This window comes from Periophthalmus magnuspinnatus, chromosome 2 (assembly GCF_009829125.3).
Source record: "Periophthalmus magnuspinnatus isolate fPerMag1 chromosome 2, fPerMag1.2.pri, whole genome shotgun sequence".
NCBI lineage: Eukaryota > Metazoa > Chordata > Actinopteri > Gobiiformes > Gobiidae > Periophthalmus > Periophthalmus magnuspinnatus.
The window spans coordinates 15,191,790-15,208,130 of record NC_047127.1 but is presented as its reverse complement, the minus strand read 5'-3'; the positions used below and the strand labels follow the sequence as shown (position 1 = coordinate 15,208,130).

At 42.1% G+C, this 16,341-nt stretch overlaps 1 protein-coding gene across 1 annotated transcript; it reads right to left on the bottom strand.

The window, feature by feature from the left end:
* Positions 1–1,445: 1,445 nt before the first annotated feature.
* Positions 1,446–7,334, bottom strand: LOC117381999 (tubulin alpha-1A chain-like). The gene is made up of 5 exons (XM_033979069.2): positions 7,269–7,334; positions 5,152–5,374; positions 3,337–3,485; positions 2,411–2,563; positions 1,446–2,331 (listed from the first exon to the last, which is right to left on the bottom strand). The coding sequence occupies exons 1-5, from the start codon at positions 7,269–7,271 to the stop codon at positions 1,504–1,506; spliced, it is 1,356 nt and encodes a 451-aa protein (XP_033834960.2). The 5' UTR covers positions 7,272–7,334; the 3' UTR covers positions 1,446–1,503.
* Between the last annotated feature and the right edge of the window lie 9,007 nt (positions 7,335–16,341).

Below are 16,341 nucleotides of genomic sequence, written 5' to 3'. Positions count from 1 at the left end.
CAGTGTTCACCTAGAGATGCCACGTGGTCATAGTGGAGATCCCCTGCAGTGGTCCTATGTCTGTGTGGTTTCCTTTTCACTCCAATGTAAGCAAAAGTCTGTTCAGTCACTGACTTATGCATTTTGGAGGTTACCCGGCTTTTTATTATTTGCTTTTAATTAACCAAAGTCCCCTGAGGTTAAGAATAGGGTGACAGGACCTCCCTGTTTACCTGGGACAGTGCCAGTTTTGAGCTCTGTGTCCCCTGACCCAACAGATTTATCTAAAAACATTTTCTAATTTCGCAGGTGTACCTATTTTTGATCGATTTGATACCTGCCACCAGTAAAGAGGGGGGTATATTGTCATTTGTGTAGCCAAAATACTGAAAACTGCTTGAAAATGAGGATAAGACGGGTGGGTCAGTATATAAGAAGTTGCTTATATGCTGACCCACAAGTGAGTCGAGGATGGACATTATTACATGCTCTTTTCAGTTTTATGCATATCAACCATCGCAACCCAGGTATCCCAGTTTTTAAGTTTGAAAATCTGGTCACCCTAGTTAAGAATCTCTTTTCTGTAGGAGGCTTACAGGGGGGCACACATGTTTTTTAGTCTTATGACTTTTGTAATTCTGTCTAGCAAGAAAATCCTGCAAGACAGGACAGTCTAAAGAGGTAACTCATAACCTTACTCTTTGTTAAAAACAGTAGTGGAATGTAACAGTCCTTTACTTTAGTAAGTCATGTAGGTGTCTGTGCTTGACTTCAGTAAATTTCATAGTAGATATTTTTTACTTCATTACTTTAGGTAGTCAACCAAGAAAACAATCTCTGACCAACTCCGATTTGAACAGGATTTTTGAAATTCATGAAAACATGGAACTAAGAAGGTAGTCTTAACACTGCATGTATACAACTAGGAGAGGCATTCAACTGCGCAGAGCAAGGATCACTTATAATTTGTGCTTGGACAAATTATGTGTACTCATTTGTGTTGTTTCTTTGTTGGTTGTTGTTTCAGTTTTTGTCTGTTAAAAAAACTTGTTTTGCCCCAGTACAGACACTGAGGCAGCGCTTGAGGTCAAAATATGTCCCCTTGTGTGCTGTTTGCATCTAATTATAAAGCTTTTATTGATAACCAAGAAAAAATCAGGTACAGCATTTTTTTTAAAGAAAGTAAAAAACTACTGGTGTCATGGTGTATTCAATGTGCTCCGGAAAGCAACCTGTGAACAACACAATTCTTGCATACCTACCAATCAATTACTGATAACTTTATTAGCAATTATAGCTTCAAAGTCTTATTGCTAATGAAAAAACAGATCGTACTCAGAGTTAGCTGTGCATGTAACGTAGTGACTACAATATCCACACTGCATCGCATTTACATGCTTATGCTTATCACATTAAAGGGACAATGAGGGACATAGAGACCACACTTACTTTATTATATTTATTTTGGTGTTATACATTGTACATCTTTAAAAGTTTATGCTACCCCAACACATCACTGATACACTAAAACTCTTCTCCCTCCTCCTCCCCTTCTCCCTCAATGCTGTCCAAGCCCACCTCTTCATAATCCTTCTCCAGAGCAGCCATATCCTCTCTGGCCTCAGAGAACTCGCCCTCCTCCATGCCCTCTCCCACGTACCAGTGCACAAAGGCCCTCTTAGCGTACATCAGGTCAAACTTGTGATCCAGACGTGCCCAGGCCTCAGCGATGGCTGTGGTGTTGCTCAACATGCAGACTGCACGCTGCACTTTAGCCAGGTCTCCTCCTGGCACCACTGTGGGTGGCTGGTAGTTGATGCCAACCTTGAACCCAGTGGGACACCAGTCTACGAACTGGATGGTGCGCTTGGTTTTGATAGTGGCAATGGCAGAGTTGACATCTTTGGGAACGACATCTCCACGAAATAACAAACAGCAGGCCATGTATTTACCATGACGGGGATCACACTTGACCATCTGATTGGCTGGTTCAAAGCAGGCGTTGGTTATCTCAGCCACAGACAGCTGCTCATGGTAGGCCTTCTCTGCAGAGATGACTGGAGCGTAGGTGGCAAGAGGGAAGTGGATACGAGGGTAGGGCACCAGGTTGGTCTGAAATTCTGTCAGATCCACATTCAGAGCACCATCGAAGCGCAGAGAGGCAGTGATGGAGGACACAATCTGCCCGATCAGCCTGTTGAGGTTGGTGTAAGTTGGACGCTCAATGTCCAGGTTCCTGCGGCAGATGTCATAGATGGCCTCATTGTCCACCATGAAGGCGCAGTCGGAGTGCTCCAGAGTGGTGTGGGTGGTCAGGATGGAGTTGTAGGGCTCCACCACAGCAGTGGACACCTGGGAGAGGAATGCATCAATACTAACACAACTACAACAGTGGTCAGGGCACTAAATCTGTTTTTTAGATTAGTTGTACCTGTGGAGCTGGGTAAATCGCAAACTCCAATTTGGACTTTTTGCCGTAGTCAACTGAGAGACGCTCCATCAGCAGAGAGGTGAAGCCAGAGCCAGTGCCTCCTCCAAATGAGTGGAAGATCAGGAAGCCCTGCAGCCCTGTGCACTGGTCAGCCTGTTGACACAAATAAAACTATTAGACATTAAACAATAATACCCACATGAACGGTTGATGTTACTTCAATGATGATGATGCCACAGAAACACTGAAACAAAATTTTAACAATTATGGCTCATACTTTTGGGAAAAATTCTACTTGTGAGGTCAACTTGCCAAAGATGCAATCATAGCCCACTTTTGCTTGCTTTTTTTTCTTAGAATCAAGGGACTTGTATGAAGGAGCTTGGGGCTGTTTTTGTGCGTAGGTTATGTTTTGGTATTGACTATGGTTTGGCCAATTCCCGTGCAGTCCCATTGGAGGGTGACGAGCAGTGTGGAAGTGATTGACCTGGCTTGGAGGCAGGCTGGTACCCCAGACATGCCATTTTTTATTTTTGTCATCTTTACTGTCCGGTTTTGATTTTAGGTGGTGGCATTTTCTCTGGTGGAGAAACTCATTGCGGTATCAAAAAAAGAAGCATGACACTCACTATCCAATATACAACTTGACAAAGTCTCATCTGAATATCTAGAATATCCAAGCACTGAGTGGAAAGTGGGAAGTTGGTATGGCTGGAGGTTTATAAAAACGCAAGTATATGTTCAAAAATACGGTTCTTTATGGAATAACCCTAGAATCCAAACAGCCAATTGGGCTTAATGACTACAGAAAGGTATTGGAAGGATTGGCAATTTATTACAAAGAAGATTGCTTGTTCACTGTTAGACACATTTTAGGTGAGAACTTGACACCACATTTGTCTCCCACACTGGTGAAAGTGACTGACCAGTTTCCGGATGCGGTCCAAAACCAGGTCAATGATCTCTTTGCCGATGGTGTAGTGTCCGCGGGCGTAGTTATTCGCTGCATCCTCTTTCCCCGTTATGAGTTGCTCAGGGTGGAACAGCTGCCGGTACGTCCCAGTGCGCACCTCATCTGTCAGATAAGTGGAACCACAGATTAACAGTTTAACAGTTTAAAAATACTGTAAGTGTAGTGCAGTAGGATTGGGAAGTGTGATGCATCATCTGATTGAAAACATACATATTTACAATTTACTCTTTTTTAACAACTACACATCTCACGTTAAAAAGGCAGTCGCTACAAGGTTGAGGTAAGAACCTAGGCTAGGCTAAGCTAACGTTAGTGGTGACCAGCAGTTAGTGAGATACACTGGTAATACTATTTTATGGTTATAATTATCACTAGGCTGCATTATTTACACATATATATTTTTTATATATTTTTTATTTATCACATATACATAGCAAAAGATGAAGTTTAAATCTGTCAACTGGACAAATTGCTGTGGGAGTGAAGACATTTTGCTCCTCGTCCAAGCCACTTCTTCAGTTCTGGTCAGATTGCTGGTGGCCACTGCCTTATATCTATCTGAAGGGAGGAGCTACACATTGAAACTGTAAACAGCTATTGTCTCCAGTTTCAGCCTTAACGACCCTATTCAACTTTTAATTTCCTCATATTGTTCTCTTGTTTCTTTTTGTTTGCTTTGGGTCTGAAGATGGAATCATAGATCTGTGAGAGATTATTTCTCAGGCCTCCATTCCTGTTTAAGAAAGGATTTTCTTTCCTAAAAAAAATTGCTTCTTTGTCTCCTCTCTCAAACCATTTCTTTTCTCTGGCTAAAATCTGAACCTCACTATCTTCAAAGGAGTGGTTAGCATCTTTGAGATGGAGATGTACAGCAATTGGGGTCCAGTTTCAGTGTAGTTAGCCTCTCCCTTCAAATAGATATAAGGCAGTGTCCACCAGCAATCTGACCAGAACTGAAGAAGTGGACGAGCAGTGAAACATCTTCACTGCTACAACAATTTGTCCAGTTGACAGATTTAAACTTAATCTTTTGCTATGGATCAAACCTGGAATATGAGGGATTTCACAGACGTTAAACATATACATTTTTGAAAAGCAGTTGTCTCTTGTTTGATGGAAAGCAAAGCTAAAATGATCTGTGACATTGCTGGTTGGACCCAGACATCACTAGTTAACAATCCCATCACAGCTAGATTGAAAAGGGACTGCCAAGTTGCTGTTACCATTGAGGTGTAGAAAAATTGTGAAAGGATAGGCATTTTGGAGAAGCAGCAGATTATAAAAAAGGGTTGAGTTCTGCCAATTGCACACAGTTTTGCCACTCATCCAAGTAGCATTACTGAAGAAACTGGTACTGGATGAGTAACATATCAATTTTTGCCACATAAGACAGTCAACGACATACTGCCAGCTATCTATGGAACTGATTTTTCCATGGCTTTTTACAGACGTATTAAACGAAGTCACTTTTCAATCTGAAAGAACAATGTTTCAGTTGCTAGAAGATGTTTTGGAATTCACTTCCCTGGCAAATCCAGAATGACATCTCTTTTTTACACAGAGGGCTGTTATGTGCAAAATGTGTTATTTTTTCCATTTACTTTTTCCTCGTAAGCAGTCATAGTTGTTTTGATACGGACTGACCTTGCGTGTCCCCTGACTGGATAATCCACCTGTCAATCACGGCAGACTGAAATGGCATGACTGGCAAAGACCTGACAACAGCTCAGAGTTTTTGTGCAGTGAATGTATAAATTCCACTTCTCACCTATGACAGTTGGTTCCAGGTCCACAAACACAGCTCTGGGCACATGTTTCCCCGCTCCCGTCTCACTGAAAAACGTATTGAACGAGTCGTCTCCTCCTCCGATTGTCTTGTCACTGGGCATCTGACCGTCAGGCTGGATGCCATGCTCCAGACAATACAACTCCCAGCATGCATTGCCAATCTGAGAACCGGCCTGGCCCACGTGCACAGAGATGCATTCACGCTGTGGGAGGAAAAAAAAAAAGTTCAAATCCAAATCAATGGAAAAACAATTGTCCCTGCTGCTACACAGTCTATAAACAACAGCAAAATCCCAAAAATGTAATTAGAATTTCACACCCCAGTGAATTTCCTGTTTGCCATTTAGCAAACTAAAGCCAATTCCTCCCTGGAGACAGTGTCCACACAAAAGTACTCTGTTCATTTGTTCAGCCATACCCAGTTTCCCTTCTGAGTCTGATTTCTGATTAAGAGTGAATTCCATTAATTTCAGTGAGAAAATCTTGCTGTTAAAACATATTAAGCAGCCTGTTTTGTGTACAAAGTCAACAATGCACCCTTTTTCTGGACAGCTTGAAAACCGCTTTGTATCAGTAATGTAGGATATGGAGCTTAACAGTGACCACCCACCCCCTGACTCCAGAAGTTAATTTCTAATTTTTCCCATAGACATTCCCAAAAAAAAATGCCACTAAAAGTTTAAAAGCTCAGGCATAATCAGCTATGTGGTAACTACCGGTAATGACCACGAGAGCTACAATTTGATGTAAAATCTATTTCTGAAACTTTATAAACCTTAAGTTATTAAAACATTTCACTGAATTTGCATTTTAAATGTGCTTGTGCTTGTTATGGATGTTAGTTAGCATATAGCTGGTCATACTCTGTAATGTCTTTGAACCCTTGATCTTTTAACAAAAATGAATGGAAAATTTACTTCCAGAACCAGGTGTAGACTCCAGAGTGCGTGGTACTGTTAAGCTCCATAAAATATTGGATTGAACAGCTCAGCCCAGCAGTTACAGAGGTTGTCCACGCTCTTGTGTAATTGTTTGATCTAATATTGTTTGATCTAATATTCCTCTATGGATGTTAAGTCTGAGGACAAAGATTTTTTTACCAGTCATCCCAGTCTCTAAACCTTATTCAATCAGCTCTTTTCACTGAGCCACCTGGGTAGTTCTGGTTCTCTAAATGCACTTCCTGCTCCATTTCATTGTGCTTTGGAAATTAGCTGAGTTCTGCTAAAATTTAAATACCAGGCAGTGGACAGATAATCACTTCACAGGAGGAAGGGTCTGTGTTTAAAAATGCAGGTGTTTATGTCTTGAAGCTAATCTAACTGAAATTAAAATGAATTAGTGGTGTTAAAATCGTGCTACAACTAATGGTACTGATTTTGCACAGAAAAACTATGGACTTGTCATTAGATGTATTTTCGTAAAGCAGTTTTGTGTTCTATTTTGAGATCTAGATTAGGTTAGCATTACCTCTAAGACAAATACCTTACTTTTATTTTTGGCTGTGAACAAAAGCTGTTTACAGTTTCAGTGTAGTTAGCTCTTCCCTTCAGTTGGATATAAGGCAGTATCCAGCAGTAATCTGACCAGAACTGAAGAAGCGACTTGGATGAGCAGTGAAAACATCTTCACTCCTACAAATGTTTGTCCAGTTGACAGATTCAACTTTGCCTTTTGCTACTTTTATAATCACATAGGTTTCCTCACATTGTTGTAAAGCTCTTAGCATGATCATCCAGCTGTGACTTGCTGTTTGTGGTCTGATATTTAAATTTTGATGTATTTCTGGAAGACTAAATCCTCAAAGAGAAGAGCGGCTCCACACTTTTTGAGAGAACCTGAAGTATCTGGGCGGCTCCATGAAAAGGATCTTTATGGCGCTGAGGTACCTTTTGTCACCTGATTGGCAAAGATCGAGTTTGACGGAGGTTGAATTGGTTGAACATTTGTCTTATAACTATAACTTAATATAACTTAACAACGTATTTACTTTTGTATCATCCATTAAAGTTGGTAACATTACACAATTTTGAGTTGTTGTAACACAATTGTGGCCCTTTTCACTACATAATTTTACAGGTAAAAGCAAAGACTTACCATGTTGAAGTAGTAATAGTTATAGTAGTAGTAGTAGTAGTAGTATCCGCTTGTTTGTAGCTGGTGAGTGGTGGAGGAAGTGCAGGTCGATTGGTCTTGTGCTTTATAAACCAGGGCATTGCTACGGCAACGGCGTTTTTAGTAACTGGATCCCCACTGATTAACAAACAACAGTTCACTCATCAACCAACTGAGGAGGGAGAGCTCACAATTTAACGCCAAAATGAGGCTTAATACTAAAGTAAAAATGTGTTTTCACTACACAATACAATGCTATGTCAAACAAATATAACATCTTTACTTCTATAGTCTGCTGTGTAGGCTTGTGTAGATGATATGTTTTCATTCAGGGCTGCATACTGAATAATATATGATGTTGATCACAGAGGGTCAAATTTTGTACTAGTTGTTTCTGTATTTTAATTGAGAAGAGTACTAGCTATTAGTTACATTTACTCACTTGCATTGAGATTATTGGTAGTGTAACAAACCACACTTTTATACAGCATGTACTTAATATTATTTGGAAGTTAACACAATACTACTTAATCATACTACTATTGCTATACTTCTTTGAATCAGTAGTAGAAAAGACCTAAGGCTTAAACAGGAAAAGGCCTGTGCACAGTTAGAGTTATGTTACAGACCAGAGTACTGCAAGCACATTAGAGACACACAGACTCAGACACACCTGAGCAGACACGCATCTATAACATGTGATATACATGACTTAACATGTCGAGGTTTGAAGGGATCTTTAGATTATTGTGCTCACAGAAGCAAATAAAAATGTGACCAATGCAAAAGTAAAATAGTGGTCATGTTATTCTTCATCTTTTAGAGAATGCAAGGAAATTCTGCTACTGTGCTATTTCTGCTTGTCAATGCCCAATCTCACCAGATCTGAGAGGCTAAGCAGGGCTGGGCCTGGTTACTACTTGGATGGAAGACCACAGGTAATACCAGGTGCCACAATGGGGCACCAGTGGCTTTAGGTGAAACTGCCTATTATTAATGCCTATTATTAATGCGTAAGGATATATATATATATATATATATATATATATATATATATATATATATATATATATATATATATATATATATATATATATATATATATATATATATATATATATATATATATATATATATATGTATATGTATATGTATGGAAACCCAGACTCCTCATCTTTCGATCTTTCCAGGACCACATTAACACAGCATTCGAATCCAAAGGAACAAAACTCCATCTTTGTTTGTGGTCACCTTGACAATTATCTGTGTGGAGGTTTGAGTTAATTATTGTTTAAAGAATTGTCCCTGTTGCCATGCCATGGAGACAACAGAACAATGGACAGACTCGTAACACAAGAAATCCACTCATCTAAACACACTTGGGCCCATTTATGTCAGTTGTCTTTAGAGAATTGTAATAAGCATGACAAACCACGCCCCTTACAACTGTGATGGTGTATGTCCTGGTCGAGCACTACCCTTGACCAGCGTGACATTTCAAAGAAAGTAATCTTATCCCCCTTTTCTCTTAATAATACCATGAAGTTTGAAAGAGTACCCAAATATAGTTACTCCAAATGTGTAATTGAAATATGAACATATGGTTGTTTTATTTGTCTCACCTGCTTGTGTTTGCAGCCTGTGTGCTGCAAAACTGTTGATTTGATGCCTGGATGTCTAGTGAAAAGCTCTGTTCAGCAGCACAAACATGTCCAGAGCAATCTGAGCTGCACTTACTGTCTCTTTTTACAGTTACACTGCAAACACATAGACAGAGCTCTAATGTTACAGTGATGTATATACACTGCACACTCTAGGCCTACCTGGGCTTAAAGTAAAACACACACACTTTTCTCTGGCCAAAATCACTAGTATAAAAATGTGCATTTGAATGCATCTCATAATGTTGTAATTACAATAGTTTATCTCCCTGTTATCTACAGTGCTCTCAGAAAATGTTGACAGACCCAATAGTTGAGAAAAAAATACTGTGAAACAAAAAGCTTCTACTGGTACTTACTGGTACTGGCTGCGTCGGTCTGGCTGAGGTGCAGATAGTTCTTGAAGGAACTGCAAGCGAGAAGTCACTCAAAGAATGACAAAACTCATACTCAATACCCAGTGTGTATCTGATCTGTCAGGGAAATGTGAAATAAACAAGAAGTTAAGAAAAGGCCCTAGGACATAGTTGTACTTGTAATAATATGTCATGTTCTGAAACTATCTATCCATTTTCTTCTACTTTATCCGGGGAAGAAGTTTAAAAGCAGGGATGCCCATACTTCTCCACACACACCTCCTCCTACTGTTTTAACTTCAGTCTGGGTCCCTCACCACGAGGGAGACACAAGCCTGTTGAGGTGGAATAACCACATATCTTTAACTTTTGCTCTTTCTTCATATTACATTTCTGCAAACACAAACTGAACTCTATCCACATCAGGTGCTTACGCTTATAGTGGCGGGCACTCCAACTGCTTGACTCCATGGAGATGCTATTGCATTGGCTGGAATGTTTCATAGTAGGGCGTATCCATCTACATAAATACAAGCAGATGGTGCCACAAGGTTAAGTTACAGGCCAGATCTGTGAAGAGGTGAGCCTGCTCAAAGAAAGAATGCATGTTTTTCAATGTCATTTTGCACAGTATAATGTAAACAAGGTCTCCAGAGTAGGACTAAGCCAAAGTAGGACAAAATTCAATGGATACTATTTACTTTAAATTCAGGAAATAGCTAAATTGCAGAGGAGAGTGGACTTTAAGATGCATGGGGTCTTTAAGATGGATGAGTATATGTCGTGATCCCTGTTCGCTGTCCTCCCGTGCTGTGTTTCCCCCTCCCTCACCTGCCTGTCTACCGAGGTGGGCGGAGTCCTGCTCCTCCTGCGCGCACCTGCAGCCCATCTACGCAATCAACACCACCTGCTGCGGATAAGAGGAGTGGAGTGAGGACCAGACACTCGGGGACGGAATGTCCGCGTGTCGCATGTGAATACTACTACTGCCTGGCCTTGTATCTTGGTATTCTTGTGAACTTTTGACTTATTGGAATTTTTGCTCTTCCCAAGACCTCTGCCCGAGTACCAGCTCCAGAACCCCCGCTCCTGCACCTGCACGTCTACCCTGGTATCGTCTCACGTTGTCCTCGTCTAGCCCTCGTGTCTCTTCCTGGTCACGTACCCGCACCCACGCTCCCCAGCACCTCTGGATCCACGAACTATGTAAACCTGTTGCAGTATCCTGTGAAGCATCCTCGTTCCCCGTCCTTGTGGATTTATGAATTTTGACTTTGCATATTTTGTGAATAAAACTTTGTTAAACCTTCCTGAGTCGCGCACTTTTGGTCCCTCCGTCTTGCTGGTTACGACAGTATATTGTATAGTAGGATTAAGGTCAATATTAGTACTAGCAGCAGCAGCAGCAGTAGTTGTAGTAGTATTAGAATTATAGAGTATGAGGGAAGGGTCAGGCAGGTTGAGGGGGCTTCAAGATGGAGAATGCCATCGCGCTCACATGCTGTTCATGTTGGAGGTCAAATGCAACTCTTACATCGACTAACCCTGTTTCAGTGTTTGCAGTGTGTGATGCATGCTTTTCCCCCAGTTGCTTAAACCTGGCACATGCACAAACACAAGGTAGGGTAAGGGGTAGGTTCAGACAGGTTCACAAGTGAAGGGGGGTGTCAAGATGGATGGGGGTCTACAAAATGGACTGGGGTTGTCTGGAAGGAGTAGTTGTATTGGTAGCACCGTGCTGCTCATAATGTCTTGTGAGAGTTGCTTTTAAGCTTTGCAGAACTCTCAAATTGTGTGGATTGCAGTGACTAATACTTTTAATTTTCAGGTTGTGTATGATAATGTGTGACTGTTGGATTTTCAAGTTTTGTGACTGCAGTTTCTTTGTGCATGTGTACGATTGAACTACTAACACTAACCCTGAATAATCATAGGTCTGTATGTTTAATCCAGTGACAAAGGGGTGCTGTGTGTCCCCTTTGTGCCAGTCCCCAGTCTGGACAAATGGAGAGGGTTGCTTTGGTGTAAAACCTGCCTCTTTTTTGTGTCTAACATTCTGGCCGTGTCCCAATTCGCCAAATGCAACTTTTGAAGGTGCCCTTCGAAGTACTCTTCAAAGTGTAGTGTGAAGGTTCTGGAAGAGAATCTGCCCTCCTCAGTGTAGCCGCCATCTTGCTGAAGTGGGACAGGCCTACACCACGGACCGCACTTCCACCACTGTCTTTGAGCGTACGATACATACATTACGTACGTTATTTTTAATGATGTATTATTTAATAGAAGAAAAGTCAAGATGTCGTCGTCGCAGCCGTTTCTTTCTGTTTAGATTGAGTATCAATAGGCAATTACAACGTTCGAGGTGATTTTTTTACTCAATTGTAGCTACTTAACTAAATAACTATAACTTAATATAACAAAATATACCTTGTGAAAACGTAATAACAGAGACAGAGGTAACAATATCATTTTGACATTCATAGTCTATAAACCAGAGAACAATGATTAGGTGTACATATAGTGGGATATTGCAGTTTAATGGTTTGGTATTTTGGCCAGTGGCTACACCACTTTAATAACAGTAGAGGGCACTGTTTCCCTTCTATACCGTGCCAGTTCTTTCCATCTTATTATTATAAGGTATTTTCTAGCAGTGCAGCGCTACATCAAGCTAGTGTCTTGATTTACTAACACTAAGGTAAATAACACGTGCCCACGAGGGGCGCAGACCTATGGAATGTACCAGAACTCATGAAGATTTTGTGCACGTCTCTGGACTCTCTTCTGTCCTTTCCTCAGAGTCCGTTGCTTCATTGTTCACATTACCTGTGTGCAACTCATTAAACCTTCTGACTCATGTTTCTTTGACGCTTACAATAGAAACAAACATTACTGCAACAAGAATAATGTAAGAATATTTTTTTTATGATAATAATGTCTTCTTATTGTCCTTATTGTTAACTCCACATTCCTTTATTCCATGTAACTCCCCTCCTTTTTAATCATTAAAACACACTGTACAGATCTTTATTCAGATTTAACAGATTCATGTCGCACTGATGAGGTAAACCAGTACGAACATTTGAACGTGTATTGTGCAACGGACTCCATTTTCTTCTCTTTTTTGCGTAGCTGCGGTGCATGATGGGATATAGAAGTGCGTGAAGTGTGCACGGATGCACGCTTCGGTTACGTTCGATCTCCATGGAAACGGTGCAAAGGGAAGGGCAGGTTTGTCGGCCGCATTCAGTAGGGTGCGTTGAAATGGGACAGCCCTTGTCGCGGCGGAAATTACGTAACTGCCCTTCGATGCACACTTCGAATGGTGATTCTAAGGCCAGTTTGGCGAATTGGGACACGGCCTCTGTCATAATCCTGCTGGTGCTGTCACCTTTTGTTACCCCTCCCTGTCTGTGGGTCACGTGGCGGAGTTTGGAGCTGGGGCGGAGAGCTGTCTCCTCCCGTGCGCACCTGTGGCGGATTGGCAATCAGCTCCACCTGGGGGACATGGGAGGCATAAGAAGAGCCTGGACCTGACACTCAGCACCAGGTCGTCCTCGTACCTTTGTGGTAGTTACGCTTGGCTCTGTTCTCGTTTTTGCCTCATGCTCATTTTACTTAAACTGGATATTTTTGCTCCTAACAGATCCCGCTCCCGCCTCCTGAACCAGCTCTGCTCTCTCGCCATTGTTCCAGCTCCACCCTGCCAGTAACAGCCGCTTCATCTCCTACCACGCACTGTTCTCTGCGCCTCTGTCTCCTGGACCTGCTCCATTTCCCCGCCTCCGACCCTGCTCCTGCCCGCGTCGTCGGCTCCACCGCACCGCCCGCTCTGTTCCTGGATCCTGTCTCTGGGCCCTGTTCCCCGCCGGATCTATTTCTATGTTTGAACTTAAATTCACATATTGTAAATAAACACTGTTCATCTTCCCCCGAGTCTTGCCCTCTTGGTCCTACCTCTGCTGAGCGTTATAACACATTCATTTGATTCTCTATAAAACTCTGAATTCTGTACGCATCCATGTGACTTAGCTAACCTCCTTCCTGTACTTGTGCTGGTATTTACATAATAATTTAGAGATTTTTTATCTAGAGCACATATGGAGACCGGTGATATTTTTCTTCTGTGTATGTGTCATATTAGGGTTAAGGCAGGTTCACAGGTCACAAGAATCTACAAGAACCACAAAATTGTTATCCTTTGCTAAAGTGTGACAACCAAGCAGTGTTGGCAGATTCAGTTGGCAGATTAATTTAAATGCACATTTAGCTTTGTACAACAGAATTTGCTGCAAAACCCACCTCCTCTGTGTCCTTGTGTAATATTAATTTGATCTGCAATTAAGTTATGTGATGGCCATGACTGGATACATTTGTCTGATAACGTTCCAGGTTTGGTGTGACAGAAGAAGACCAAGAGCACGGGTGAGTCTGAACAAGGGGAGAAGAGGGTGGAACATGTTTCACATCTGCCATTTACTGGTAACAAAAATCTAACAAATTTACATAGCCCTAAATACTAAATACTTGATAAAGCACTGCTTAGTCTTATTTGATGATTTCAGCAAGTTTATTACTCTAATTTCAACTACTCACCAACAGTAATTTTAATTTATTCATGTTTTAATTTGTCGGTTTGCATAGTGTCTAAACATGCACTGCTTTATCATTCACTGTAAACCTGTTCTGTCTGTAACATTTTGTAACATGTGTTCCATTGTAAAAACTTTGTGTAACATTCTTTATTGACTATAAACCCAGAACCCTCTATAGCATTCATGTGATTCACTGTAAACCCCGCCTCCTCTGAGTGTAACATCATGTGGTTCACTGTAAACCCCGCCTCCTCTGAGTGTAACATCATGTGGTTCACTGTAAACCCGCCTCCTCTGAGTGTAACATCATGTGGTTCACTGTAAACCCCGCCTCCTCTGAGTGTAACATCATGTGATTCACTGTAAAGTCCGCCTCTTCTGAGTATAACACGTGATTCACTGTAAACCCCGCCTCCTCTCTGTGTAACACGTGATTCACTGTAAACCCCGCCTTCTCTGTGTGTAACATGCAATTCACTGTAAACCCCGCCTCCTCTCCGTATAACATCATGTGATTCACTGTAAACCCGCCTCCTCTGAGTGTAACATCATGTGGTTCACTGTAAACCCCACCTCCTCTGAGTGTAACATCATGTGGTTCACTGTAAACCCCGCCTCCTCTGAGTGTAACATCATGTGGTTCACTGTAAACCCCGCCTCCTCTGAGTATAACACGTGATTCACTGTAAACCCCGCCTCCTCTCTGTGTAACATCATGTGGTTCACTGTAAACCCCGCCTCCTCTCTGTATAACATCATGTGATTCACTGTAAACCCCGCCTCCTCTGTGTGTAACATCATGTGGTTCACTGTAAAGTCTGCCTCCTCTGAGTATAACACGTGATTCACTGTAAACCCCGCCTTCTCTGTGTGTAACATGCAATTCACTGTAAACCCCGCCTCCTCTCTGTATAACATCATGTGATTCACTGTAAAGTCCGCCTCCTCTGAGTATAACACGTGATTCACTGTAAACCCCGCCTTCTCTGTGTAACATCATGTGATGCACTGTAAACCCAGCCTCCTCTCTGTATAACATCATGTGATTCACTGTAAAGTCCGCCTCCTCTGAGTGTAACATCATGTGGTTCACTGTAAACCCCGCCTCCTCTGAGTGTAACATCATGTGGTTCACTGTAAACCCCGCCTCCTCTGAGTATAACACGTGATTCACTGTAAACCCCGCCTCCTCTCTGTGTAACATCATGTGGTTCACTGTAAACCCCGCCTCCTCTCTGTATAACATCATGTGATTCACTGTAAACCCCGCCTCCTCTGAGTGTAACATCATGTGGTTCACTGTAAACCCCGCCTCCTCTCTGTGTAACATCATGTGATTCACTGTAAACCCCTCCTCCTCTGAGTGTAACATCATGTGATTCACTGTAAACCCCTCCTCCTCTGAGTGTAACATCATGTGATTCACTGTAAACCCCGCCTCCTCTGAGTGTAACATGTGATGCACTGTAAACCCCGCCTCCTCTGAGTGTAACATCATGTGATTAACTGTAAAGTCCGCCTCCTCTGAGTGTAACATGTGATGCACTGTAAACCCGCCTCCTCTGAGTGTAACATCATGTGATTCACTGTAAACCCCTCCTCCTCTCTGTGTAACATCATGTGGTTCACTGTAAACCCCGCCTCCTCTCTGTATAACATCATGTGATTCACTGTAAACCCCGCCTCCTCTGAGTGTAACATCATGTGGTTCACTGTAAACCCCGCCTCCTCTCTGTGTAATATCATGTGGTTCACTGTAAACCCCGCCTCCTCTCTGTATAACATCATGTGATTCACTGTAAACCCCGCCTCCTCTGAGTGTAACATCATGTGGTTCACTGTAAAGTCTGCCTCCTCTGAGTATAACACGTGATTCACTGTAAACCCCGCCTCCTCTCTGTGTAACACGTGATTCACTGTAAACCCCGCCTTCTCTGTGTGTAACATGCAATTAACTGTAAACCCCGCCTCCTCTCTGTATAACATCATGTGATTCACTGTAAAGTCCGCCTCCTCTGAGTGTAACGTGATTCACTGTAAACCCGCCTCCTCTATGTGTAATATCATGTGATGCACTGTAAACCCCGCCTCCTCTGAGTGTAACATGTGATGCACTGTAAACCCTGCCTCCTCTGAGTGTAACATCATGTGATTTACTGTAAAGTCTCCTCTGAGTGCAACATGTGATTCACTGTAAACCCCTCCTCCTCTGAGTGTAACATCATGTGATTCACTGTAAACCCCTCCTCCTCTGAGTGTAACATCATGTGATTCACTGTAAACCCCGCCTCCTCTGAGTGTAACATGTGATGCACTGTAAACCCCGCCTCCTCTGAGTGTAACATCATGTGATTAACTGTAAAGTCCGCCTCCTCTGAGTGTAACATGTGATGCACTGTAAACCCGCCTCCTCTGAGTGTAACATCATGTGATTTACTGTAAAGTC